At 40.0% G+C, this 26,511-nt stretch overlaps 2 protein-coding genes across 2 annotated transcripts; one reads left to right on the forward strand and one right to left on the reverse strand.

Moving 5' to 3' along the window:
• The first annotated feature begins 3,219 nt into the window (after positions 1-3,219).
• cfap144 (cilia and flagella associated protein 144) lies at positions 3,220-5,903 on the forward strand. The gene is made up of 3 exons (XM_084355960.1): positions 3,220-3,453; positions 4,580-4,932; positions 5,774-5,903. Exons 1-3 carry the CDS (start codon positions 3,324-3,326, stop codon positions 5,900-5,902), a joined length of 612 nt encoding a protein of 203 aa, XP_084212086.1. The 5' UTR covers positions 3,220-3,323; the 3' UTR covers position 5,903.
• Positions 5,904-5,906: 3 nt separating this feature from the next.
• On the reverse strand, positions 5,907-10,051 carry ebna1bp2 (EBNA1 binding protein 2). Its single transcript, XM_084355959.1, has 9 exons — positions 9,835-10,051; positions 9,500-9,583; positions 9,181-9,353; positions 8,586-8,709; positions 7,818-7,907; positions 7,450-7,525; positions 7,151-7,241; positions 6,880-7,051; positions 5,907-6,737 (listed from the first exon to the last, which is right to left on the reverse strand). Exons 1-9 carry the CDS (start codon positions 9,928-9,930, stop codon positions 6,690-6,692), a joined length of 954 nt encoding a protein of 317 aa, XP_084212085.1. The 5' UTR covers positions 9,931-10,051; the 3' UTR covers positions 5,907-6,689.
• Between the last annotated feature and the right edge of the window lie 16,460 nt (positions 10,052-26,511).

The raw sequence follows: 26,511 nt of genomic DNA on the forward strand, positions 1-26,511 counted from the left end.
CATGCAATTAAACAGTTCTGTTGATGAAGCGTTGCTGATGAAGTGGCACAACAGGGAAAATGGCATGCTATTTAATCACGTCCTCAAATCTTTACAGGATAAAGCTTTCAGCACACTTCACCACACACTAATCAGTCGTTAATAATTCTCTTCAGCCACACTAAAACCAAACAAAAATGCTTCCTTCTTCCTCCTACTCAGGGGATGGTGGAGATTAGATCCCCGCCGTTAACCCGCATTACTTGACATACAAATGGCTCCTTGTTAACAATGCATGTTAGAGGGGGGAGAAAGGGAAAATAGTTTGCTGCAATCTTGTCGTATTTGATCAACTCATACACCATCTGCTGTGCCCTCCCTGGCACATGGGTGACAGTGGAGTTTGAACAAACTCACAAACTGGCCTTTTACTCTTCCCCGCCCGAGGAGCTCAGAAGCTGCCGCGACGATAACTCGTCCTGACACTGTGACAGGAGCCGGGGAACAAAGCTTGACACCGCGAGCCCTCCCATTCTCCCGTAATACATATTGCTCACTCTTTCTTCGCACACATACACAAACACCACATGGGACTTGTCACCCACCCACACTGAAATCACCCAAATCTCCCCCCACAGCCCCTCCGATGTTTGAGTTATTACCTGTTTCCATTATATCTTTCACGCAGGGCTAATAAAGCTCGAATCAGGTTATGAGACGGGATCCAAGAGCCGAACATCTCAGCCTTTATTAAGCTGTCTGTTACTGTGAGAAGAAGCACACACACACAAAGAGTTCACACGACCAACAAAGACAATGTCCATAAAATAAGACGTCGGAGAAGAGCAGATGGGGCAGGATGAGGAGGAGGAAGGCTGGAGGAAGAGGTGGAGGGGAAAAGAGAAATGAAATGTAAAGGGGGGGGAGTGGTGAGAAGGATTGCCACTGCAGCCTTGTAAGAATATCAGCACACCCTCAGCAACCACCCAACCATAAGTAGTGTTTGCAAGATTTGATAGTCCTGTTATTTATGTGTGTGTGAGAACAGGGGAGGTCGAGTGTGCTCTGAGACAATGTGAAGAAACGCCACTCCACTCTTTTACACACACTGCACCATCACAAGGTCACTGGTCAGCTGGGGAGTCGGTGTTACTTTCTTTAAAGTTTCTCAGCGGGAAACGCACACAAACATGCACCCGTACAGGCTTGTGCACATGCAGTGAAAGTGTGTGTGTGTTTGTGCAGAAGTCACACTTACATGCAGCAGACAGTCCTGGTGAGCGAAGCTGAAAAAAATGCCTCCATCGCCCTGAGATAACATGTGTAAGTTAAAAACATAAATCACACTGTACTAGTTTGGCTACATTTTCTCTCAGTCTGGATAGATTTGTTCATTCGGCGCTCTTCCGCTGCACTTTGATGGGTTTGTGTGCTCCAGGCAAAGATTTTCAACATGGCGCAAAACAGTAGTGATTTGCAGCTCATATTAGGATGAACAAATGGATTCTGGAAGTCAGCGGGAAGACCGCAAAGCTCTGAGAGATGAGATATGCCCAGGATTTGTAAATTCACGTCACACAGTTCCCAAAGTAAGAAAAATGAGTTTGATTGTTGCAGATTTTCTGGATCTAATGCTGAATTTATTGCTGATGTCTGTCTGTAAACCAGGATATGTTTACTGTGAAGCAGAGTTAAAGAAAACGATGGAATATTTGATGTGACATATTTATAAATTCCCTTATTTTTTCAATTCTCTGTGGGCAAAATGCATCATTCTGATTACTTTTCTGACAAGTGATTACAGATATGAAACGAAAGAAAAGCTCGAGTTGAAGACAAGGGTTGCAGGAGCTAAATAAATATTTAAGTTGAGTTCTTGTCTCGCACCAATTTAAGAGATTTTAATATACTTTCTGGCTCTTCTGGGTGATTTTTATTCACACCTTCTGAGAATATTTTTAAGAGAATAATAATGCAACAAAGGGCTTCAGGCTGAATAGAACAGAAAAACACAGCAAAGACCAGAACACCTGAAAGAAACAAGAAAAGAAATGAAAAACTACTTAGGTTACATGTCTTGAATGCACTTGAGACAAAAAAGTTAAAGTTAAGGTAATTAAAGGTTTGTCTCTGCTGCTGTGAAGATTTAACTGATGATTTAATGTAGCTGAGACATCTACAGCCAGTGCTGGAATGTAACTAAATACATTTACTCAATTACTGTACTTACTAACAAGTTCAAAGTACTTGTACTTTACTTAATTGTTTCCATTTTTAGTATTTTTTTTACTTCTTCACTTTTTCATACCCTTCCAGTGAAAAACATCTATTTCCAAATTCAGATTTTCGGAAATGTGGAATTTGAATGTTTCAGATAACTACATGATTAAGTGTTTCTTTGGGTGTTGAGAAAAATGTCCTACATCATAAACTAAATAAAATGTTTTGGATTTGCTGGAAAAAACATTGTCACACTAAATTATATTTACATGTATGTATGTATACATTTATACTGTATACTGTTGGTCAATCAATTTACTGATCTGATATTCAGCATTTTTCTGACTATCCGAATCAGTGTGTTTTAAATTTTATTGAAAATAAATTAGTTCAATTTAAAAATGCACTTCTTTGGCTCAGATGCAGCATGTAATCTGCAAAGTAACTAGTAACTAAAGTTATCAAATGAATGCGGTGGAGTTCAAAATGCAAAATTTGCCTCCAAAATGTAGTCGAGTGGGAGTATAAAGAAGCAGAAAATGGAAATACTGAAGTAAATTACAAGCAGATCAAATAAAGTACTTGAGTAAATGTATTTAGTTACATTCCATCACATGCTACAAACATATGATGATCTTATAGAGATGATACATGATGTCAGTGAAACTACCAGACAGTAAAGTGAGCTCACCCTCAGACATCTACAGCAGTAAAATGCAACATGCACATAATAGTACAAAAGCATATACTAGTACAACACTGACAGGGACCACTTTACTTTTGAAACTTTAAATATTTTTTTCTGGTAATACTTGCATACTTTTACTTAAGGCTTTGAATGCAGAACATTTACCAGTAGTGGAGTATTTTCACAGTAGCAGCTCTGGATCAATGACGCAGTATAAAAGATAACTACCATGAATGAATGAATGACGGCTTCTTCTCCTCCTCCACCAGGACCATGTCTGAGCGCGCAGCTCCACCGTGTGTTCGAGTCACGTTACTACAGCGAGAGGTCGTGTTTACTGTTGCTAGGTAACGAAATCAGATATTAGCCCCTACACTGAGAGCAGCTTTGTTTTACCGGCTAACGGTGTCGGTTTGAGTTGTTTTGTTTTTTTAACATGGCAGGAAACGAAAAGAAAGCGGAGCGAGATGTGGTTCATCAAAACGCAATCCACGTTGAGACGATACGGAAAGAGCAGAGACACCAGAAACTCCACACGGAGTTCAGCATCAATCCGCACCGCAAACGTAAGCTAACGTTAGCTGCTCCGTGCTGCTCCACACACACACACACACACACACACACACACACACACACACACACACACACACACGCAATGCCTCCTCTAAAGACTGTGGTGCTCAAGCCGACTCGTTTTCTTCGCAGGAACGTAACACTAACACTGGTCGACAGTTACTTCTTTTTCAGTGGTTCTGAAAGAATTCAAAATATAGGCTGAACTTTACTTCTTTGTTTATCTCACAAAAAAGGTGTTAGTTTGCTTGAATAATCCTCTGTCTTCACTGTCAACAGATTCACTGGGACAGATGTTTTTTTAAAACACTTGTAGGCTATAAAGCTGCTTTACATTGTGAATTCTGATGCTTTAGTCTGTTTCTTTTATTCATTCTATTTCTTTGTATATCTATACACCAGTAACTTCTTTTAAAACCCACTTTTATAGACTTGCTTTTATGTGAAGTCATCCTTTTTAAACTGATTTTTCATCTTTCAATCTTTTCATTCATTCATTCATTTCATTCATTTTTTCTCTCCCTCTTCCCTTTTCTGTGATTTTGCCTGTTTCATGGCTTTCTGTTCTGCCTTCTTGTTTTAACTCACCTTACACTAGGCTTCCTTGTGTTTGGCTTGACTGGTGAGTGTTTATTCTGTTATACTGTCTTCCTGAGTTTCTTGATTTTGCTTGATTGTCAAAGCACTTTGCTTTTAATGGTGCCATATAAATAAAGTTTATTATTTAAATGTATATTTATAACTGCCCCTGTAAAACTGGCCTTGCCGACAATCTGTCTCTTTTCCACACGCCTTTCATTGCTTTGCTCTGGTTTATGTATGAACAGCATTTTAAAAATACTGTTTTCGAAAAGCGCTCCAGAAAGTTATTGTTACTTTGAGCCTGTAATAAGTAGCAGTTTCATTTTCTGATATACACAGAGCTAATAAATAATAAACAAAGACACTACTTCCAAATATGAAAAAAAAGGAAGCTCAGTTGTTTGAAAAAGCAGAAAATGACAAACAACATAACCGAAAATATGTGGTCGTACCAGTTATACAATCTGTTGTTACATTAAACTGTGTATAGATGTTGCATTGCCTAAATGTCTTACAATGTGTGCGTCTTCTTCTTAGTACACATCCTGTCAGAAAGGCCCATGTGCAGGAAACCACCTGAAGTGATCGCAGACTGTAAGTTTACAATGATTCCAGTGAAACCTGACTTAAAAATGTTTTGCTCTTCTCTTCTGGATAAACAGTTAAACACAGTATCACATTACTCCAGGCCCCAAACAGAATCCAAACAGGAGGAAGCAGTTAGAGACAGTAAATGTTTCAGAGCGTCTGTGTTACTGATTGTGCGTATACTTTTTTTCTTTTCCAGCGACTTCATCCAGGCCTTTCACAAAGCCCGCCAGGAGCCCACCAAGAAATATGAAACGCCACAGACTGAGAGTCAGGAGATAGGATGGCTGTCAGCATCACTGGTAAGGAAAACATCACTTTGACAGTTTAACAAGAATTAAAAAACAAATTGCTGGACATCAAGGTGGTGTTGTAAACAGAGAGCCTGCACTGAAGCTACAGGATCTTAATATAAGCAGAGAGCCTAAAAGTAATTCAGGGACAGAAGTTAAACTATGAACTTGACCTCACCTAATCTCAAAATCTAGAAAATGTTACAAAATAAAATTAACATCATGTTGATTGTTAAGGGTTTTGGACTGGATCTGTGTGCAAATCGTTACGCATAATAATACTTGTTGCCACCACCAACACATCCAAGTAAAAAGCTTTGACAGTAAATCTGGCCAGTAGGCTACAAAGCTATAGAAATCTGGAGTACTAAAATATGGAATATTTAACTGCAATAAAGATGTTGTTTATGAATTTTAAGATCTTGCATTTTAACATGCAGGGGCAGTTCTATAAGTGGACAACTGAGTATGGATTCATTTTTTAAAAATAAATGTTATTATCCCAAAAAATGTCAGTTTGATATAATTCAACTGTAATTAATAAAATATGGAACACCCAGTAGGAATAGATAAGAAATCTGAAAACTAAGACACTAGAATAATAGAATGAAAGAATAACACATTGTTAAACCTAAGCTTTCTATAGATTTTAAGCAGCATAAGTTTTGGATTTTGATTCAAATTTAGTTCTGCATCATTTCTAGAGTTTTGAATATTGTTTTTATTTCAAGAATCATACCCAAAGAAACCACATGAACATGTTTTCTGGTCTTACTAAACGATTAATTAAATTCAATTTTCTTTTAAGATCTTACTCAAGTGCTAATTCTCTCCATTATTTTTTCTCTAGATTCCATCAAATCACGACGACAGGAGGTTGAATTTCCACCGATTCAGCACGGATGTGACCATACACCAAGAAACTGCCCTGCGTTCATCCAACTGCCCCAAGACAGAAAGTAAATCTGACAAAAACTGAGCGCCTGTGTTCAGATTTTTATTTGTTTATCATACAAACATACAGGTGTCATCAACAGAAGCATTTCCATCTTAACAAGAAAAAAGTCTTGCAGGGGAAACTGGCACAGGTCTATACAAAGCACCTTTTCCCCATCACATACTAATCATATCAGTGAATGGGAAAGGGCAAAACTAACAGCTGTTCAATATTATAAAATGTCATGTCACATGGGAGAGAATAGATGTGTCAAGGAGCCGAGTTAGAAAAAATAAAACACACCAAACAGGAGCACACGGCGTAAATAAGACGGCAGAGAGGTCGGTGTAGATACTGAGGTGTTATCACAGAAAGTAGCTTTAAAGCCACTTCAGAGACAATTATGTCCTCAGACCATAAAAACTGATCTTGAACAAATTATAAAGAGGAAAAGACATTAAACATTTTTTTAACATTCAAATTCTCTCTTTTTTTTTTTTGGGATAACAACATTGTAGTTCAGGTATGTAGTCCACTCTTGGGTTAACCTTTCCAACAAAGGGAGGCTTTTTCTTCACCAGTCATGTCCTTTAAACAACTACCTCAGCAGTACGGCAGGACGTCTTTCTTCGTCTCTCTGTGGCTTGAAGGGTTCCCCACATCAATCCAGACACATTTTATAGAAGCCATACTGTACAAAAAAGTGTTGAAGAAAAGTTCTCCTAAAAACCTCCTGGTGTATACAGAGGAGAGACTGGGGAGCAGGTGTGGGACATCCTGCGCAGAAGCAAGATTCAAGTCCAGCATATCGACCAGTCTCATCCAGTTCTTAAGAGCGGGACTTCATCTTCTTGCGTACAGACTTTCCTGGGCGTTTCTGAAAAACAAGTGGAACAAAGTAGGGAAAAATTAGCTTCTCTACAGTTTTTATAGTAACTTTATAATTTCCTTTGACAAATTTTCTACATTTATTACATCAGTAAATCAGTCATTCAGTGTTTTATGTGTGTGTGACTCACATTTTGTTTTCCTCCTTTGCCTTTCTTCCCTCCTTTGCCGCCCTTTGCGTGAGCCACTTTGGCGCGGAAACTGGAAACATCATTGAAGCTCTCCTTGGTGTTCCACTTCTTCCCACTCTTCTTGCCTCCAAAGCCAAATTTCTGGTCCTTGTATTTTCTCTTGGAGTTGGGGCTGCCAAAATAACAGTAAAAATTTTAGTGTTTAGAGTAAAAAGATCCCACGCTTGATATTTATGATCGCAGTGTGCAGAGCTGAAATGTAACAACTCACCCCTTCTTGTTGGACACTTTCTTGGGTCCCTGAGAAGAGTCTTTACCCGCCTTCTTGTCTCCTTCCAAGAAATCCAGTTTGTCGGTCATTCCTGGAGTGGGGAGGATCAGACATCTTAAATCTCAATTTGAAAACATTCTCAGTCACACATTCATATTTTGCATAACAATGGGAATAGCTATTTGCAGCAATTCCCTTCTACATTTTATACATTTTTCAGCATTGTATGTGCAGTGAAAGTTCTGAAAGTTATTTTTTTTTTACAAAAAACAAAGACTGAATAAAACAAAAAATCTCACCCTTCTGATATTTCTTCACAGCGTTCATCATAGCCTTCTTCTCTTTCTGCCTCTTCTGGATCACCTCTACTTGGACCTGGCACACATCATAAACTCATGTGAATTTTTCGAATTAAAAGATAATATTTACATACTTCCCATCACCATTACACACCAATGATCAACAGTGTGAAGGCAGACCTCTAGTTCACAATAGGCATCTATATCCTACATCTTAAAAGGGTCATTTTAAGAACATTTGTGTCAGGGTGACGTTCAGTAGACAACATTGTTTCCATTTGTTTCAATATCTGCTGATTGTTTCTAATGAACAAATTACAGTAAAATGATTCAAACAACAAAAACAGAAGTAAAGAACAGACACCAACCTTTTTGCCAAATTTCCTCTGCTCGCGCAGTTTCTTGGCCTTCTCCGATTTCTCCATCATCATCTGCTTTTCAATCAGCTTTTTCCTGATCTGAACAGGGGAAGACAAAACATTTGTTTGTGGCAATATTTGAAAGTCTGATGGAAAGAAAGAGCAGCTGTGCTGAACCAGTGTCTGTAATGAAATGTCAACTGCCCATGCAGATCAGACACCACCTACAGACAAGAACAAAAGCTCACTATGACTCCATTACTGTTCTCACAATAATGGAATTTCTACCTTCAATATGATACCTGGAAAAATATCAATATTCGAGATACCACGAGAAAAGAATTTGACGGGAGATTGCTGATTTTTATCAAAAGATAAATATAATCTATATAAGTATTGTGTATTGTGTGTTAAGCACAACAGCAATTTAAGATAATTTACTTTTGACAATGTCAGAAGAGCGGGAGGACGTGTGCTTATATGGACACTGCAGCGTTGTGTGTCAACTCATCAGAAAGGGCGCTCGAGGGAGCGAAAAGGCACAGCTGGAATCACTTTCAATACTGTGGAAAATTAATACTGAAACGGATTCTTATATTCATTACCAATATTTTTGACAACACTAATCTCCATCATCCAAAATAATGTTTACAATGGTACATTTCATACGTCAAGCTATTCAGTACATCTCCCTTAACTTAAGGTTCACAAATGAAAACATAAAATTAGGTTGGAATTTTTGTGTCAACACAGATTTGTGATAAAGAAACAACTAACCTTCTGCATGTGCTGGTCTGACTTAGCCATCTCTGCAAAGTAATCATCAGGCCTCTTGGTGGCAATGCCGTTCTTTTTTAAGAGGGGCAGTGCATTGAGGACTGTAGCTTGAGCTTGCCGGTAGCTGGAAGAAAACAAACAGATCAAAAAGGACTTGTTTATACACTATAATGGTGACATAGTATTTTTAACAAAGACGGAAAAATTGTGTGATTCTGTATTTTTCAGAAAAAAAAATAACCACAATAAACATAAATAAAAAACTTTTTTGTATGTTTACTTGCAGAAAACATGAAAAACACTAAAGGATTGAACCAAGTTGTCTATTGGTAGTAATTAAAACATTTTTATGTGACACAGACAACAATTACAGTGCCATCCGAACATTGTTTGAGGAATGACCTCTAAAGTCAACATGGACAAGTCCGTAAAGGTACATTTGAGTGTTACAACTCCATCTGCAGAGGAAGATGGTGATACGTGCAACAAAGCTTCACAACAGCTACTCTGTGAAGATTATGGTGAGACCGCTTAGTCAAACATGACATCACATTTTCACCAAACTCAACAAACACATCAAGTTACGGTCACTCACAAGAACATCTCCCTCTGGAAATCATCGTCCACGTTGACATCTCCATTTGTCACATTTGGAACTTTCCCTTCCACTTTTGAAAGGACGTCTTCAGCCGGCAGGTTGGTCATGTCTAACCTCTCCATCCAGGGAAGATCTCTACGGAAGTCAGCAAGGCACTGTTTCATACCCTCCTGCATCACAACATACACAAGAGACAGTTGTTTCATCATAGGACATTACAACATGTGTTTTCTGTGTTACATGTCATCGCAAACCACTCACAGACATACACCAAATTCAATACGGACATTTTGAGATTTGTTATGAGTTCACTCACCGCATTGTTGACAAACTTTTTGGCTTCATCCACCAGGACGTTCATTCCTGGTTTTAACAACCCCTTTGCGAATGCTTCTTGAAGCTAAAGAAAACAAAACTTGTTTAAGTTTATATTATGTATCTTGGTGTGAAACTAAAGACACTTACAGTCACTGTGTAGACACAGGCACAATAGACAAAACCATAATAACAGTAAAATGAAGTAAGGCAATTTCACTATAACTTGAGCAAGGCGGTGGTATCATTTGTACCGTTTAGTTTGGATAGTTTTCACAGTTGTTAGCTTTGGCTGGCTAACATTAGCCAATGTTAGCATGACAACAGTCCACTCACCTCACTGTCCGATAATTCGCTGTGTTCCTCCTCTGACTCCTCTCCGAGCAGCGACTCCTCCTCTGCTGACTCCATAGTCCTGCTATCGATAACCATAAGATGACAATATGTGCTCTGATAGCCTTCAAACGTGAAGAAACCTGCTGCGGATGGATGTGGACGCTGCTCCTCACATGTACTGAGCGTTTCACGTGGGGAGGAAGCGACGTCAGGTGACGGCGTTGAATGTTCTACCAACACAGTCCGCCGGCGGAAAAGAAAGTGTAACGTTCAAAGGTTCCTACATGGAAAAATAAAATAGCTACAGGCAAATAAGATGGCGTCAGTGGTTATATATATATATATATATATATATATATATATATATATATATATATATACAGTATATATAATTGACACAACTTGAAATGGAGCGAAAATATCGTTATTACGTGTGTATTAATTTTGTATTAATTTTTCTCTCTTTTCATTTGATTGAACTTCCCCTTTAATTCCTCCATATTAATATCACTATTGAAGTTCTTGAAGGACTATAAACTTATGACTATTTCACGCATAAAGCAGATGTTATGTCCATAAAACTCGTGTAAAATATGAATTAGAGAAAATAACTCTACTTTTGGTGTGTAATGTCAAGAGATTCCTCCTGGAGGTGCTGTCGTGCACCTGAGCTGACAGATAATAAGTTCTTATATGTCTAATCAGTAATATGTTTGCCTTATTGTACCTTCAGCAATAATGGAGATCCACTTTCATGCCAATACACATTGTTTGATAAAGAAGGACAGACAGACAGATTGGTTTAATAAAGTTTTATATTGTTCAAACCCCAAAGCAGCAGCCAAAACATTGTATAATGTGCCATGAGGACTATGCAGGACAAAGTCTAAACCAAATCTACTTCAAATCTTTATGAGTCTGATTCTGTAAATGATCTACTCTCATCTACCCTCGTTCTCTTTTCCTCACTGTTCCTGTGAATGTCACTGATCGCTGAAACACTGAACCGTTTTTATAAGGAAGTGGTGACTATGTTAACTTGTTTCATTATATTTTCCAAAAGTTCGGTCTTGAATCAGTAGCTGCAAATTGATAATCTCCTCAGGAGGATACCAATGTACTGTAACCTCGCTCAGATTTCCCTGCACTTCACTCGCAGTTTGATGATTTTCTGAGTGTAGTCAAGAGATATATGCCAAGGCTGTCCACTCCAAATGTCCAGACTTGAAGTATATAGTGAGAAGGTCAGCGCTACTGTGTACAGTCTGCAGCACCGTCACTGTACGCTGTAGCGAGAGGAAGGATGGGAATCACAATCATTCACTTTTATGCTGCGTAAAGACAGTTTGTATTCATCTTTTGTAGTCACGTAGCAGTCGTGTGTGGAGGACTTGCAGTTAGAGCCAGAGTGTGCACATGCTGAATGCTAATGGTGTGCTTTGGCCAGTGACCATGAAAGTAACTTGATCTTATTCAAAATGTCACTTGAAAAGGATTCATCTTATGTGGTGAAGCAAGGATCTCAAGCCTTTAAGGGCTGTACTAAGAATTATCAACCATGATAGTGTTAACTATTCATTGGACATATAATTATCATTGTTGGCGGGGAGTACAATTAATCTGCAGGACTTCAGTACAGATACTACAATTACAGATCATCAACAATCAACTTCAAGCTTCTAACCACACATTAAAGTAGGAAGTCAGCTGCAATGGCATCATTATAGTAATTTCCCATTTTGCATTGTTCCACTTGTTGTCTCTGTTTTTCTTGGCAGCAGTCCACTGAGACAAATTACAGACCTCGCCAAAATGCTTGTAATTTTGACAATAATATGAGAGATGTTTGCAATCTGATCTGTAATGTATTGGGAATGATAACTAAGGCTTAAAGGATAAGTACCGTTTTTTACAACCTGGACGTTATTTCTGGCAAAAGATATGGTCATTTACTCACCCAGATAACTTTGGTGTCATTCGGCGTCGTTCGGACGAAATTAGATCCAGTGTAGCGGCGATATATCCATATAATGGGAGTAACGGGGCATCGACACACAGCCTCTATATAACACATTATCTGCCACGAAACTAGTTCATTTCATCAATATTTTGTTATGAAATGCTAGCGCTATTAGCCTCTGAGTCCGGGCTCGTCTATTGTCAACATCCGGGGTCTGTAGGCTGATCTACTACCTCTGACCTGGAAGATGTCGTCTCTGAGCTGCGCGCGCACCCGCGACAGCGCGCCTTGTTTACCTGTAGCTGCTGCTGCTAGTTTGACCCCGGATGTTGATAACGGACGAGCCCGGACTCAGAGGCTAATAGCGCTAGCATATCGTAACAAAATATTGATGAAATTAACTAGTTTCGTGGCAGATAATGCGTTATATAGAGGCTGTGTGTCGCTGCCCCGTCTCTCCCATTATATGGATATATCGCCGCTACACTGGATCTAATTTCGTCCGAACGACGCCGAATGACACCAAAGTTATCTGGGTGAGTAAATGACCATATCTTTTGCCAGAAATAAGGTCCAGGTTGTAAAAAACGGTAGTTATCCTTTAACCCATGTACCTGTTTGTGTCTTGTCCTGTTCTATATCATCCTGGATTGTACTGTGTCATATTTCAGAACAGGATACAACATCTACAGAGTAAAATACTGTGCACTGCATAAAATGTGTTTATTATTTCGATTTTTTGTTTTGTTTTTGTTCCTACACCTATGGGGTTGTGTTATGTGACCACGCAATTGTCTGCTTAGTTAACAAAGAAATGTCAGATATCACACCACCATATGCACCACATTCTGCTGCTCTTATACCCGTATTACTGACAGTTTGACAGAGGTTTTCAGGATGAGACAGGAGCACCTTGACCAGAAAGCTGAATTTTGCTGTAACTGCATCATTAGAGATCCAGAAGTATGTGATCCACGTGGCATTTTCCCATTGGAAAGCTGCCTTTTTTGGGTTACACTGACATGATTTTGATAAACACTCTTTGAGATTTGCAGTTAACATTAAAATGTGTCTCCTTTAAACGAAACAATTGTGTAAGATATGGCCAGAATTTTAGTTTGAAACATAAAAAAAAAAAAAAAAATGAAAAGAAAACTGAAGTAGGCATGCTAACAAGCTAGCCCAGCGAGTCCTGTCCCATAATACCTCTTTGTACCACAGGCAATGGTCCAACAGCCTCCAAAGTTTCAGTTGAGAGATGTAAGAGCGGTACGTTTACTATTAAGTCTAGTAAGATTCAAAATAAACTCACAAGATGTTAAGACAGTAGATATTTTCACACTTATTTTCCTTACTAAACAGAAAAATATAACCATGCACCATCCACCTGAATTTATTGACTCATCATAAAACACACATAAACAAAATAAAACTTACTAAAACAGTCTCGGTTTGTCTTTCAACAATCACCTCTGGTTTGGTCGAAATAAATCGTTCTGTCCCCACCTGCTGTGTCTTCTCCTCCTTGGAGTCTTGGAGATGCTGTAAATCACCTCCATACTGTATCTCCTGTCCTACAACTGGCATCTGGAGGTGTCAGAGGCTGTGTTCAGCCCCAGTGTGGCGCCCAGCCCTATTCACTGGGAGGTGGTGGAGTTCGGTCGAGCTGAGCCCGGGAAACCACGGTGACTCCCCCCTGTAATCCTGAGTCACAGTGCAGGCAGACGACAGTCAGCTAATTGGGCCACTTAGCTCCACGGGTTACTGAGCTACTTGCTTATTACAGCTAGTCGCTACAGCCAAAGATAGCTAGAGCAAAGAGTGTGATTAGCAGCAGCGAGCGGTTATGCTGCCCCCTATTTTTTGGAGCTACCTTCAAATTCTGACACTTTTAATGATCAACAAGGGTTGATCATTAAAAGTGAGGTTTCTTCCATCTTTTCATTTTCCCCTCTGTTCAAGTTTTTCCTCACTTGAATCAAGGTTCTAAGGACAGAGGATGTCGTTCACTGTACAGTTTGTAAAGCCCACTGAGGCAATGTGATTGTGATTTTGGGCTATATAAATGAAATTTATTTGATGTGAACTCCCTAATACCAAACAGACACAGGGTGGACAGAAGACTGAGGACTTCCGTGATGAAGATCACTGTCCATTTAAGATGTCACCAGTCTCTTTCAGTTTATCCTCCTAGTCTTCAGAGCAGAAACTGACTGATCCCCTGAGAGTGACTTTCTCTCGATTCAGATAGAAATCAATATTTACAATTTGTACTTCACCACCCTTAATTCCTCCTTTCTCTGTGTGGTCAGATCCTCACTCTGAGATGCCTTTAAAAGGAAAAATACCATCATTTCCATTTCTGTCATTATAATCGTTTGAGCCTGACAGTAATGCAGTCCATTGAATTCACATCCCGCTGCCACTCTTCATCTCAGAGCTACAGACTGCTTCCTGACAGCGGATTGAAAATACGTTGGATTCTCACTGTCAGTTCCTCTCTGAGAGTTATTCCTGGCTGCGATGCCTGGGATGAAAAAAGAACACAGTCATGAATGTCTGGGCCTAGGTTGGATGAGTACTTGAGCTCCTATGGCGCTCAATCAGCCTGAGGATTTTTGGCGATGCACAAGTAAACAATAGTCTGGATAAATTAATCGGACTACTATTTTCGGTCATTTTGTCCTGACTTGTCTGCCTTGAGTTGACGTTCGCTCCCTCTCCCTCCATCAAATCATCATTACCCATATGCTGCTTTCTCGCCACAAACAGAGCCATTAAGCATCCAGTGGCTATCACCTCCAAGCACTGGGTTGAGTGAAATGTTCACACCAGGGCTGTCAGCAGTTGTTTATGTTAGTCATTTGAATTTAATTAGTGCAAGGCTACATTTCAGGCTGGTATGATTGGCATATTTTGGCAGGTTTTTGTTTAAGGGGGTCGCTTCTCTGTTCTTTTTCTATGTTTATCTGCTTGTTAAGGTTAGAGGGAAAACTGTGGTTGTTGGTTTCAGTGGTTGAAAAATCAAACACTGCAGGGATGACGTATTTTTGTAGGCTAACACGAATTGGAATTGAAATTGGATTTTGGATTATCGAAGACATAAGCTCTGTGTCAAACACAAGTTTACACATTGTGTTGAGCAAGATAATCTTTCTAAAATGAACACCACTTTTTTGATTTTCGAAGCATAAATCAAATCGCTAGAAGTAAAAAATCTATCGTTAGGCTGTAAACCATCACTTAATCACTACCACTAAGTGTCGTATTACTATTTGTGATGACGTTCAATGTTCCAGACAATGTCTGTAGTCTCATTTAGCCACTTGTTAGCAACTGCCGTTTTTTGTGTCGTAAAACAAAACATATAAATATCTTAAGCCTGTGGTAACCACAGACCTTATTTCAGGCTTTTAACCGAAAGCCAATAAAAAAAAAACATTGACTTTGAGACAAGGGAACCGGATGTGCAAAAATACTAATCGATTTCCAGGTTTTAGGACTCATTTTCACAGCACTCTATTACAGCCTATATTTACATTTAGACCAAATACATTGATTTTCCAGAGCGCACCGGGATATGATTGACACTATCTTTTAACAATTACATTAAAAAACAACAAGGAGAGAACTGCAAATCTGCGACCTGCAGCTCTCAGACTGGACCTCCAGATCATCATCGCACATTGAGACTTTGGTGGCTTTGCAAGGTATATAAATTGTGTATAATCTATCTCTGGGGCTATTACCACAGAGTCATGAAGAGGTATAATGGGCGTATTTAGTCAAATCGACATTCATGAATGGCCTTCCTGATGGTTTTCGGCGGCCTATCTGAGAGTTTCTAATGCTACTGCCATGGCAACTGACAGTTAGTGAACAATAGTGAAGATGAGGAGAAGAGACAAGAGGAGGAAGTTCATTTCACAGTCTCTCCTCTGGACTGATCCTCGTGACTCTACATGTGGCTGGATCTGCTTAAAAATCAGTGATGCATCCAAGTACAATATGAATATGTTGCAGTTTTGTTAGATTAGTGTGCATTATATTTGCCTCTTATAGATTTCATTTCTGCTTCTACCAGGAAGCTCGTTGCAGTCAGTAGAGTCATTAGAGGAAATAGCTTTACAGTAAAAATAGCTTTCTCTAATCTATTATGAAATTCTCCAACCTCCTATCAAGGCAGTGAACAAGTTCGACATGGAATGAGGACATAAAAAGTACATCTGTGCAAAGACACTAACTCATTGGAGAATTGCACCCTATTTTCTAATAGTTCTAATATTGATCACATTATATACCCTGGCCAGGTGACAAAGTGCTTTATAATTCAGCCTATAGACCATCAGGTGCAGGATTACCTAATCATTAAGTGCTTTGTGGAAACCTTGTCCACAGAGCCACCAAGTGTCAAAAGGAGAGCAAGTGGTCCCTGTGTGGGCATGCAGCCCAGTGCCTTCCTCCCTTCTTGGGAATTAAACGCAGCTCAGTGTTCATACAGTCAGATGTTATGTCTCAGCTTCCTTTGGCCCAGCCTCAGCCTACTTTTCAGAGAGCAGCTGTGCAGCCAAGAGGCAAAATGACAATGAATGACTAGAATGAAAAAGAGACAAGTAGATAATCAGGTCTTTGTAACCAAATCACAAGCAATTCTCTGTTTAAACCTAAAATACTTTTTTTTTTCAAAGGAGATATTCGCACATCCAGCTATCTCAGATACAGGTGTGTTGGAAAATATCACTTAAGTTGTAAGAAAAGAAGAGCCTGCACACTGTATTAGCTCAGAATCAATTTATTGTTCATACTTACATTTCAGTCCCTCTGGACCTCCATTAGGAGTGATTCAAACAATGATTTTAAATACAACACCCACCCCCAGCCACAGTCGGTTCACCCTGCTGCCATTGGTCAAAAGATACAGAAGTGTCTGCTGCCGTACCTTCAGACCACGGAGCAACTTCGTTCTTCAGGCTGTGAGATTCCTCAATTCATCCTCTGCACTCCACTATGTAAAATAGTTTTGTATTTGTTTTTCTTATGTTGCATAAAGGTACTTAAACTTAAATTTTGTTTTGTAAAATGACTAATAATTGCAGCTTTAGCCTTTAACCTTTAAGTAATGCTCTGCCCATTCTGTGTGCACAGGTGTTGGCCTATTCTTCTCCTGTGAGTGTGTCTCTTAATAATTGACAGTGACGTGTACAGTCAGTCACATTATGTTCCACATGTGAAAATTTAATGAAGGTAAAACGGGAACAAGTTAGACTCCACAAAACATAATCGAGTTTATTTACAAGAACATCTGATGAATGAAAACATCTACCTTGCAGCTTTCACAGGCCGTGTAATCATATTACAGTTATTACTTGTATTGAAACATAAACAGGGCTATAAAAACCCAAAACACCTGGAGCATGACATGTCATAGAGTCTCATCATTCAGTCCTTTGGGGAACAAAGTTTGCAACTTAAATATCCACTGCACTTCTCCTTTGTTGGGACTCTCATCAATGTTGAAGCTTCTCTCTGGCACCTTTTCAATCCCCTGGAACCAGAGTAATGAGATGTCATGTTTGATGTCATTGAAATGTATTGCTATTGGCTAATCTTTATCATTTCTCCTTTGGGAGCTCTATTTTCTGTCTACCACAGGAGAATAATTGACCCACAACTGTGCACACAGAATGGGGGAAGCATTATCTATTAAAATAATCTCAATGTAACAATTTGCAGCAATCTACATGTACTAATCACTTCTTTATTGGGCATTTGTGAGTGGATAATGTGACATCGCTCCCCGTCTCTCTCGGTTGCCTATACAAGCCTGTGGACGATTTGTTTAAATTGCTTAACGCTGCTGGACTGTGGGTTTCTTTGTGATTTTCCTTGACAGTCCAAAGGATGCCACTTTATGCACGGTGTCGAGTGCCTCGTCTCAGTGCCTCTCTCTGCTCTGCTAACAGAGAGCAACATTAACAGTAGATCACATTAGTTTAGAAATGGAGTCTGCTAAAACTAACAACAGGCTTCCAGCACAACACAGAAGTTCAACAGAGCCCCTTTAAGGTCATTGTTGTAAGTGTTGTTGCAAAACTCTTGACAAAGATCCAGAGGGTCAGAGAAGTTAGCATGATCCAAACACTTTGATGCTAAGCAAGAGCAGTGTGAAGGATATTCTCTTCTCGAAATCTAAAATGCCAACAACCAGGCTCAGTACTAGCCACACTCCAACATACTGCAGGGAGGATGGCAGGGGGGAAATATCAGTACTACAAAAATGGACTTTGTATAGTTCATATCAGGTTCTCCAGATGGTCTCCTTTTTGGCATTTTGTACAGATTTCCTGGCAAACTTTGCACTTCCTAGAAAATCTATTATGAGGCTACATTCAAACGGGAAAATCCTTCTTGTTAGTAACCAGCCACCGAGATTTGGAGAAACTTACAGGAAGGTCTTTGTGCCTTTTGCTGTGCACGCCACTTCCTCTCCTCATTTAGAGACGGAATATTATATCATTTTACAGTGTATATGGGATTCAAGTTGTTCTTTATGAAACATCTGCTGTGAAAAGTGTGGCAGGACAACTGAAGAAGCAAAAGTGTCATGCAAGACAAATAAGATGTGATGTTCAAAAGGGCACTTCAGTGAAAAAATAAGCAGAGTGGTTGTGTTTGGTGTGAGGCATGTGCTCTGGTTGTCTTCTCGTTGTATGCACACAGTGTAGTCCTCATCTGAAGCTGGACCTGATAAGAGATCATTTCAATCAATAATGGAAATTTAACAAAAAGGGCGATAGTGGTGCAAGCTGACCTCTGCTGCAGAGCTGCAAACAAGATGTCCACGCAAAAACCCACCTTTCTCTTGAAAAGAAAACCAATATAGGGTCAGTGTTTTATCGGTATTCAAATTAAGGACCATTAGCAGCCCCTAAAGGCTCAAATGTTTATTACACACAATAATATAATCTGCCATCCTGATGATTCTGCTGATGTGGATTTGCTCTCATGGTGGCTCACCTGGAGCTGACACATGTGGATACCCAGGGACAAAATTGATTTCTCCACCCCATACTAAAGACGGATAATGTTAAATTTAAATTTAGCCTTTAATGTGTTGTCCTTAAGTATATTTTTGCATTTATTAAAACGGCTTGCATATGGTGCTAATGTCATGCATATATTGTCTTCACTACTTCTAATGCTTTACATAAGCTGTAACATATTTATACAGAGTGAGAAATAATAGGCTTCATAAGGCAGCATGATTTGCTTTCATGGGAGTGTTTGACTCTCCAGCCAATCAGTGTCTTACTCCCCCATATGGCCAGGTGTTCTATTGCCCAGCTGAGGCATTTTATGTATCAGCACTTCTCTGTGACTTTCTTTACTCGTTACCCCTTCTGTCATCAGCTTTCTCCTTGTTTAAATGAAGTGAAAATTGCATACTTGCAGTGCAGTGTCCTGGTGGATCACTGGGGCAGGACACACATTGAGCACAGTGCAAAATAACACTCTGGGTCTCAATAGTGTGCTTCCTGCACAAATCTTGTACTTTCTCATTGTCTCTTTCTTTCTTCTCTGCTGTTTATTCCCTACAACCAGATATTCTTGTGTAAGGGAGAGAAACGGCTGGCTGAGAGCTTGAGTTTTTTAGAGATTGGCCTGTTTCTCAGTTATGTGGACATAATTAGTAAAATTAAACTAAGCTCCCAGTCGATAATCCAATGCTCTGTGTTGAATTGTATATGCCATGTTAAGCTATAATGTATAAATACTGTATACAAACATTAAGCTATGTTTAATCTTAATCTCAGTGGGCTTTGTGTTCTTCATTCTTCCCATCAGTCCCATAAAGAAAAAGGTATAGACCGACAAAAGAGATCATCAGAGGCTCTTCAGATGTGACATATCGCTGTGAGAAAAATGTGAATTAGGACCTTCATCAGCACATCTTAGAGATGATGTACTGTAGTTTGAGGCACTTAAATGGGCTATCAGATAAACAACAATGGCAAAAAAGTCCTCCTAGTGCTTTTTTAGTGTGCCTGAAGTATAAAGTACATCACACTCTGTACATTATTAGAAATACTGACTTTTACGGATTCTTCTTCTTTTCTCTTAATCTGTATTAAGAGCCCACATTTCACTACACACACATTATTTCTACATCAGATTAGCAGGTAGTTTTGTGCTGGTCGCAGGCATGTAATTATGGAAGCAAACAGACTTACACTTTTGGCTGCATAGGCTTTCAAGCGGCAAAGTCTAAACTGTCTGGAGCAAACGGTGCCAGTTTTCTAACTCGCTGTCATTCCCTTATCATTCCCAGTCTACAGTTCATCAATGCACAGTATATTTTCTAGCTTATTTCTTTACCACTTTTCCCACTTTTTATAGTATTTGTAATTATTATCTGCTCGTCCATACATCAAGCCAGAAGTATTTTGTAGTAAATGAGTACTACTATGTGTCAGTCTAATATCCATTGTTGGCCATTTTGTCCCCGTCTCTCTCATAGACTGACAAATCTATCTCTATTTATACTTATCAAGCATTAGGCACACGCTAAATTTCTTGAGAAATGTTCCAGTTCTAATTAATATTGCACCTGGAGATTAATTTCTCTTCTCTGTCGCATAATACCTGTCACACGAGCATGTACTTGTTGACCATTACACTAATCTTCTGACAATAGGTCGATTCTTCTAATATGAAGGTTCGGCATATGGGTGCTGCAGAAGTGCAACAATGGCAGTCGGTCCTTTTTGAATTCATTGGTGTGTGGAGCTTTTGGGATTTGATCTAAAGAGCTCTCCTGGTGGACTCTAATCAAACGTTTAGAGGCGCCTTCTTTCCCGGCTTTCCCTCTCTTCTGGCTTCCTCCTCCTCTCCCCTCCTTCCACCATCTCTGCGTCCTTCCTCCATCTTGACACTGATTAGAAGTGAAGAGACAAATTAATCGGGGGAGCGCCAGGTTGCCAGCTTTCTCTGACGGCGGACATCCACAGAATTTTTAAGGAAAAATGCGACGTCAACTTCCATCAGCGCTAAAGGGACATGGTGTGTGTATGTGTGTGTGTCCAAGTATGGGCAGGAGCAGCACACAGCCCATGCATAATCACCTTATCATATCCCTGTGAATGGAATAGTGAATTGATCTGATTAAAGGTTGGATGAGAAGAGACGGCGAGGGGGAGAGGCCCGGCATGTAGAGCAGCTCCTTCTAAGAGAGGAGGAATGGGAAGTGGAGGGAGGGAAGGGAGGAAGAGGAGCAGGACAAGAGAGGAGGAGGAACAAGCTGAGCATAAGTAAGGAAGGATGACAGAGGAGATGAGGCTAAAAGAGAAGAGAGTGGATGAGAATTTTGAAAGAGCTATTAAGAGAGGAGAAAGAAGGAGAAGAGAAGGACAACGGATGAAAGAGGACATTTTTATCTGCCCGTTTCGTAATTGTACCCATTGGTCAGTAATGTCAGTCTCCATCTTTTCATCTGTTTCTATAAGTATTGGATGAGACGATCAAAACAAACAGTGGTGGAAATAAAAAGGGAACCACTCACATGGTGACGTGGTGAGGCTTTAGCACACAGACATTGTGATGTATTTATGGTGAAAAGTTCCCTTTTCTGGCATGTAGGGCAGCCAGTATCACACCCGTAAGTGCACTGCATCACATTGGGAAGGCACCAGTTTTTCCACCAGTGTTGCCACAACAATCTCACCTCAAGTTCCATTCAGTGGCTGTAATTGGGTTGTCATGTCATGTGAACAGCATTGCAGCATTCTTTGAAACAACTAAAGTAGACGGGGACTTGTTTTGAAATGTAAAATAAAACACTGAAAAAAACATAAAATGGCTCCATACAGCTCATCTGGCGTAATTCAAGTCTCCCGAAGCCCTGAGAGCCCAAATTGATTTGACAAGACAATATTTACACCCTCGACACACAGTGGAGCTTGTGCACCCACTTCAACACTTTTAGCTCAGCAGCTACAGTGAAGATTTTGGTTTTAAAAAGGGTGTGAATAACTTATTTTCAAATTAATTCTGGATCTCGGGGCTTATGTACAGAGCTATTTTATTTAATTTAAGTCCTCATCTGCTTCAGTTGTATAGGAGAATGCTGCAACACTGTTTTGTTTTGAACTCCAGATATGTTTTGTGGACTGCGAAACTTCAAGGGGAAAGTACAAGATCAGGTCACAGTTTGGTTAAGGTATGGCACCAACACTACTTGGTCAGGTTTAGGAAGAGATAACGTCATAGTCAAATTTTTTTGTGTCTGTTAACTTATGGACTTAAAGTAAAATAAGTCAATGTTGACTCATGGTTTCACATGGGACATGAACACCGATCACCTCGATGAAAGTCCTGTTTTATCCATCCAACCACCCAAACCTCCTACCTGGACACATTCTTTATCCTACATCACCGGACATTTTGAAGGGAGTGCTGAGAAAACCTGCAAATTAGAGGGTATTTAAAAAGAACAAACAAACTACATTTTAGTGACCTTAAATACCATTTTGGTGTGAACAAGAGGCCAAAACGGAGAAGAAAATGTTCATTTTGGAAAATATCAGTAGGTCTATATGTGTGGACAAGGCCTGAGTCATGTAGGCTAAATATATGAACACAGCAAGACAGAGCCGGAAATAATATTATCTCATTCTGTCTTAATTTGCATCCATTGAACTTGTTCATTGCTTCAGAGTCCAGACAATTGTGCGCCTGTGAAAAGTGTCTAATTTACATTGAGGAAGTGCTGTAGTGTTGAACAGGAACTTTGCTGAGATACTTCAGATAGCTGAGTCACCATATGGCCGCTCACACACCATGTCAACGCAAACTCTTGTTTACCTGCTTAACATCTTAGCCTGTCCTATTTTACCTCAGAAAACTCTGGATCCGCCACAGACGACACACACACACACACACACACACACACGTACAACACACATCACCCAGTCAGCAATTCTCTGAGAGGCGCGGCAGTAGATCATAATTAAAGCCAATCAAAAAGAAGCGTACAGCCTGTTACTTCCTGCCAGCCAGCCAGCCAGTTAGTCCATCTGGCCATGCTTGGGCCTTCTGTGCCCGGCTAACTCTCTCACAACAGCTAATAGATCGCCTTCCTTCATTGGGAATAACTTGCATGCATGTCCTGGCAGCAAATGTAACACACACACACAGACTTGGGACCAAACTGTAACACTAATTGTGGGATGTGTGGGTTTGTTTTTCCTTTTTCCTCCAATTTCATTTTCATTCATTTGGCATTTCTCCATCTGTATGTTTACATGTGTGTGTGGTGTCTATTGCACAACAGAATTCAGTGTCTGATACTGTATGTGGAACACTAACCGACACTGTGACTTATGGGTGCGACCGATGACATTTTTCCTTTCGTCTCATCTCCACCTTCTTCCCTCCATCTATCCCTCCCTCTCTCTTTCTTTGTTTTCCTTCTCCCTGAGCCTCTCTCTGTCTCTGTCTGTCGTCCTCTCCTTGCCCACTCTTCTTCGTCCCATCTCTCCTCCCTTCAGCGTGTTCCTCCCCCCAAATAATTGCCTTCCTCACTGAGTCATTGTCCACTCATTTATCTCCCGTCTGCCTATGTTTCTGATTACCGCTCTGCAAATCAGCTTCCTCCATCCCTCCGTGCCTCCCTTCAACTACTTGCTCCTTCTCCTTGCTTCAGTATGACCTCCAGACACATTGCCAGGTACATTTATAATGCTTTCTGTACTCTATATGTATGTGAAATATATCCCCTGACAAGATCTATTTAATATCCTTGTGTTTGTAAGGCCTATAAGGAACTTTATGCTTAGAATATCTTATGTTATACATCTACTGTGCAAATTATATCACAGATGCTGTGTGCGTACATGTAGCAGGGCCGATCCATCCCCATAATTAGATCTATAGACATACTGTACAGACAGCTGATACCTACTTTCAGGTTATCTTTTGACCCACCAGCCTTCATTTTCTGCATAGAGTGTGTGCTTAACAGCACCAGGTGTTTTCTGTTCAGAATCTAAAATGAATGCAAATAAACTACTGTATGTGCTACCAGAGACGTCAGTCACTAGTTGTATTAGGCTCTTTCCAATATTACTTGCTAATGACATTTATGTCGTTTGCAGTTTATCATTAGTTGTAAATACTGCCACAGTAACTGGGTAGTCTTTCTTGACTACACAGCTTGACACACTTGACAACAGGTGTTTTCACTCATGTTGCCTGATTAGAATTCTACTGAGTGGGTGTGCACACACTCCGCTTGATTGACATCTTCTTCCCTTTAAAATCACCTGCTTCTCTCACTTTACTCACATAAGCTTTGTTTCCACCAAGCCGTCCGGTTCATTTCAGTTTGTTAGACATTATAAAGGTTATTTTTGCGTTTCCATTATCAAATGTTGTGAATATTTCTAAAAGACCTGCTCCATGCCATCCTTTTTTGCGTGGCCCTTCTGTTGAGGAACCTCGACACACTTATCTGATACAGCAGCCTCTTAAGAGTTAAGACCAGTCTGTTTCCCCTCGAACCCCCGCGGGTAACAACCCTGTCTATATGAAGAGTACTGTGGAGGACAGAATGCAAGACAGATTACAGGTTACATTTGGGTTTAAAGGTTATTATTTGTGGACAGAAAAATCTTGCATAATATTTGTGCTTTTTAGCCACTTTTCTACATTTGATCCAGTTAAAATTGTGAGAATAATTAGCTGGAAATGAACTCTCTAGTGACCTACTGTAGCTTGACTTGACCAATAATGGGTGGGTTTGCCGTTTGCCTTGCCTCTTTTTTTTTCTGCTGACAGGCACACAGTGTTTAAAAGAGTTATGAAAGACTCTTTGGAAAATTGCCCTTTTAGTAAGAACCCATAGTGATACCCTAAAATTAGTAGAAAACATAGATTGTCAACATTGCCTCATGGCCAACCAAATTAGTTTACTCCAAGGTTTATGTTTATGTTATGTTTAACAATGTTAAATAACTTTTTTATCCAATTCTGTTGGTAAACTTGCTCGATAAATATTAACTCTGTGTACACGTTGGTGCCTGCAGGAGAAGGCTTGTGTATGGAATTAACACACTAGAAAACGTGCAGTACGAGTCGACAAATCTAACAAAAACAAATGCAAACAATACTGTGTGCACTTTTGTTTTTGTATTTTAGAGGACTTTCTGGGTGTGACGTGAATTCTGGCCCCCAGGGCGTGACAGCTCAGATGTGCAGCTGAAAGTGTAAATGAACATTAATCTGCTTTTAGAAAATCCATATCCGTAATTATCAGTTCCAGGTAGATGCCAGGCAGCAGTGCCAGCTGTGGTGCTAATGAAGATCTCTTACCATGCACACCGTGAGCGCTGCTTGCATCAACACACTCCCTGAATCCCGAAATAGCTTTGCTTACGCAAAATGACACTGACGTCGAAAATACTGGAAGATAAACGTTTGTATCTCATTCACTTCTGCACAGAAGTCTTGAATGCGTGTCTTATTTCATCTTGAAATCACAATAGTTTTTGTGGGGCAGTTTTTAGCTGAATCACACTGACATGAGCTCTGTCCATTCTCCTGTTGAGCAGCCTGAAGGAGGACACAGAGGACTGATTCTCAGACGGCCTCCGGAGAGAAAAGCATCCAGACACTGAAGAAAGAGGTCCCCGAGCCAGACGAGACCTCTTATCACAAAGTGCACAGAAAGTTTCTGAATTGCTTATAATTAGGTGGACACCTGCACAAATTGCTCCTGAAGCATAAACCACGGGCACACTACTCTAAAGTGCTGCGAGACAGTCGCTGTAAACCATGATGCCTAATGAACGGAGAGGCAGCTGGAGGTTGAGGAGAGTTTGACGATGATTTCTTCTTTTCCCGACAAAGAATAGTAATCAAAGATATGATAATCATGGTGGAAGTTTTCCCAACACGTTTTTTTTTCCCAGATGAAGTTGCTTCGGATGCAATTTCTTTTTCTTAAAAAAACTGACTTCAAAGCGCTATCTCATCTCATCGGATCTCATCTCATCGGATCGTCTCATCATCAATCATATTTGCACGAGCCTTTCTAAATTCTCCATAAAGTCTTCTCCTTGTTTGTGCTCAATGAGCCACAGTCTCGTACATCACAGCGGGCAAGGTGACTGAGCTGCAGTCTGGGTCATGAATGATCACACTGAATCAGGGCACAGACGCACACACAGACGTGGAAATAAATGCATGGACGACATGCCCTATTTTTGGTGCACCCTCCCATCATTATGGATAATAACTCATTTGTATTCCTTTTTCATTCGTTAAGCTGAAACTTAAGAGAAATAGTGTAAATGCCTAAACTTGACTTGAGAAACATATTCAGAAGCTTTATATTTGGAGTGCAAAGTGAAAGGATATCTGACTTGAAGGGGAAAAATGAGGAAAAAAGAGAGGAAGAAAAAAAAACACTGAAAAGGTTAAAATTGATTCTGGCATCAAGAAGTCCATTTAATCAAACTCTTTTAGCAATGCAGCCGTGTTGTGCCGACTCCTTGCTCGATACAGCTCATTAATATTGTCCCAAATCTTTCCCCATTCATCACAGGCTTTGTAGAAGTCAGACCCTTTGCAACAAAGCTCACTGCTGTCTGTCTCAGCAGTGTGTGTGACAGTCTGGCATTTGCCCTCCCCGGAAAAGAGCAAGTCCATATTTCACCACC

The sequence above is a fragment of the Pagrus pagrus genome, assembly GCF_965226575.1.
Source record: "Pagrus pagrus genome assembly, chromosome: 6".
In the NCBI taxonomy this organism is placed as follows: Eukaryota; Metazoa; Chordata; class Actinopteri; order Spariformes; family Sparidae; genus Pagrus; species Pagrus pagrus.

Coding starts and splice junctions, on each gene's coding strand:
- ebna1bp2 (XM_084355959.1), bottom strand. CDS start 9,930: ATGGTTATCGATAGCAGGACTATGGAGTCAGCAGAGGAGGAGTCGCTG. Junction 9,354..9,499: donor AAAAGTTTGTCAACAATGCG/GTGAGTGAACTC, acceptor GTTGTGATGCAG/GAGGGTATGAAACAGTGCCT. Junction 8,710..9,180: donor TTCCAGAGGGAGATGTTCTT/GTGAGTGACCGT, acceptor GTTTTCTTCCAG/CTACCGGCAAGCTCAAGCTA.
- cfap144 (XM_084355960.1), top strand. CDS start 3,324: ATGGCAGGAAACGAAAAGAAAGCGGAGCGAGATGTGGTTCATCAAAAC. Junction 3,454..4,579: donor CATCAATCCGCACCGCAAAC/GTAAGCTAACGT, acceptor TCTTCTTCTTAG/TACACATCCTGTCAGAAAGG. Junction 4,933..5,773: donor GATGGCTGTCAGCATCACTG/GTAAGGAAAACA, acceptor TTTTTTCTCTAG/ATTCCATCAAATCACGACGA.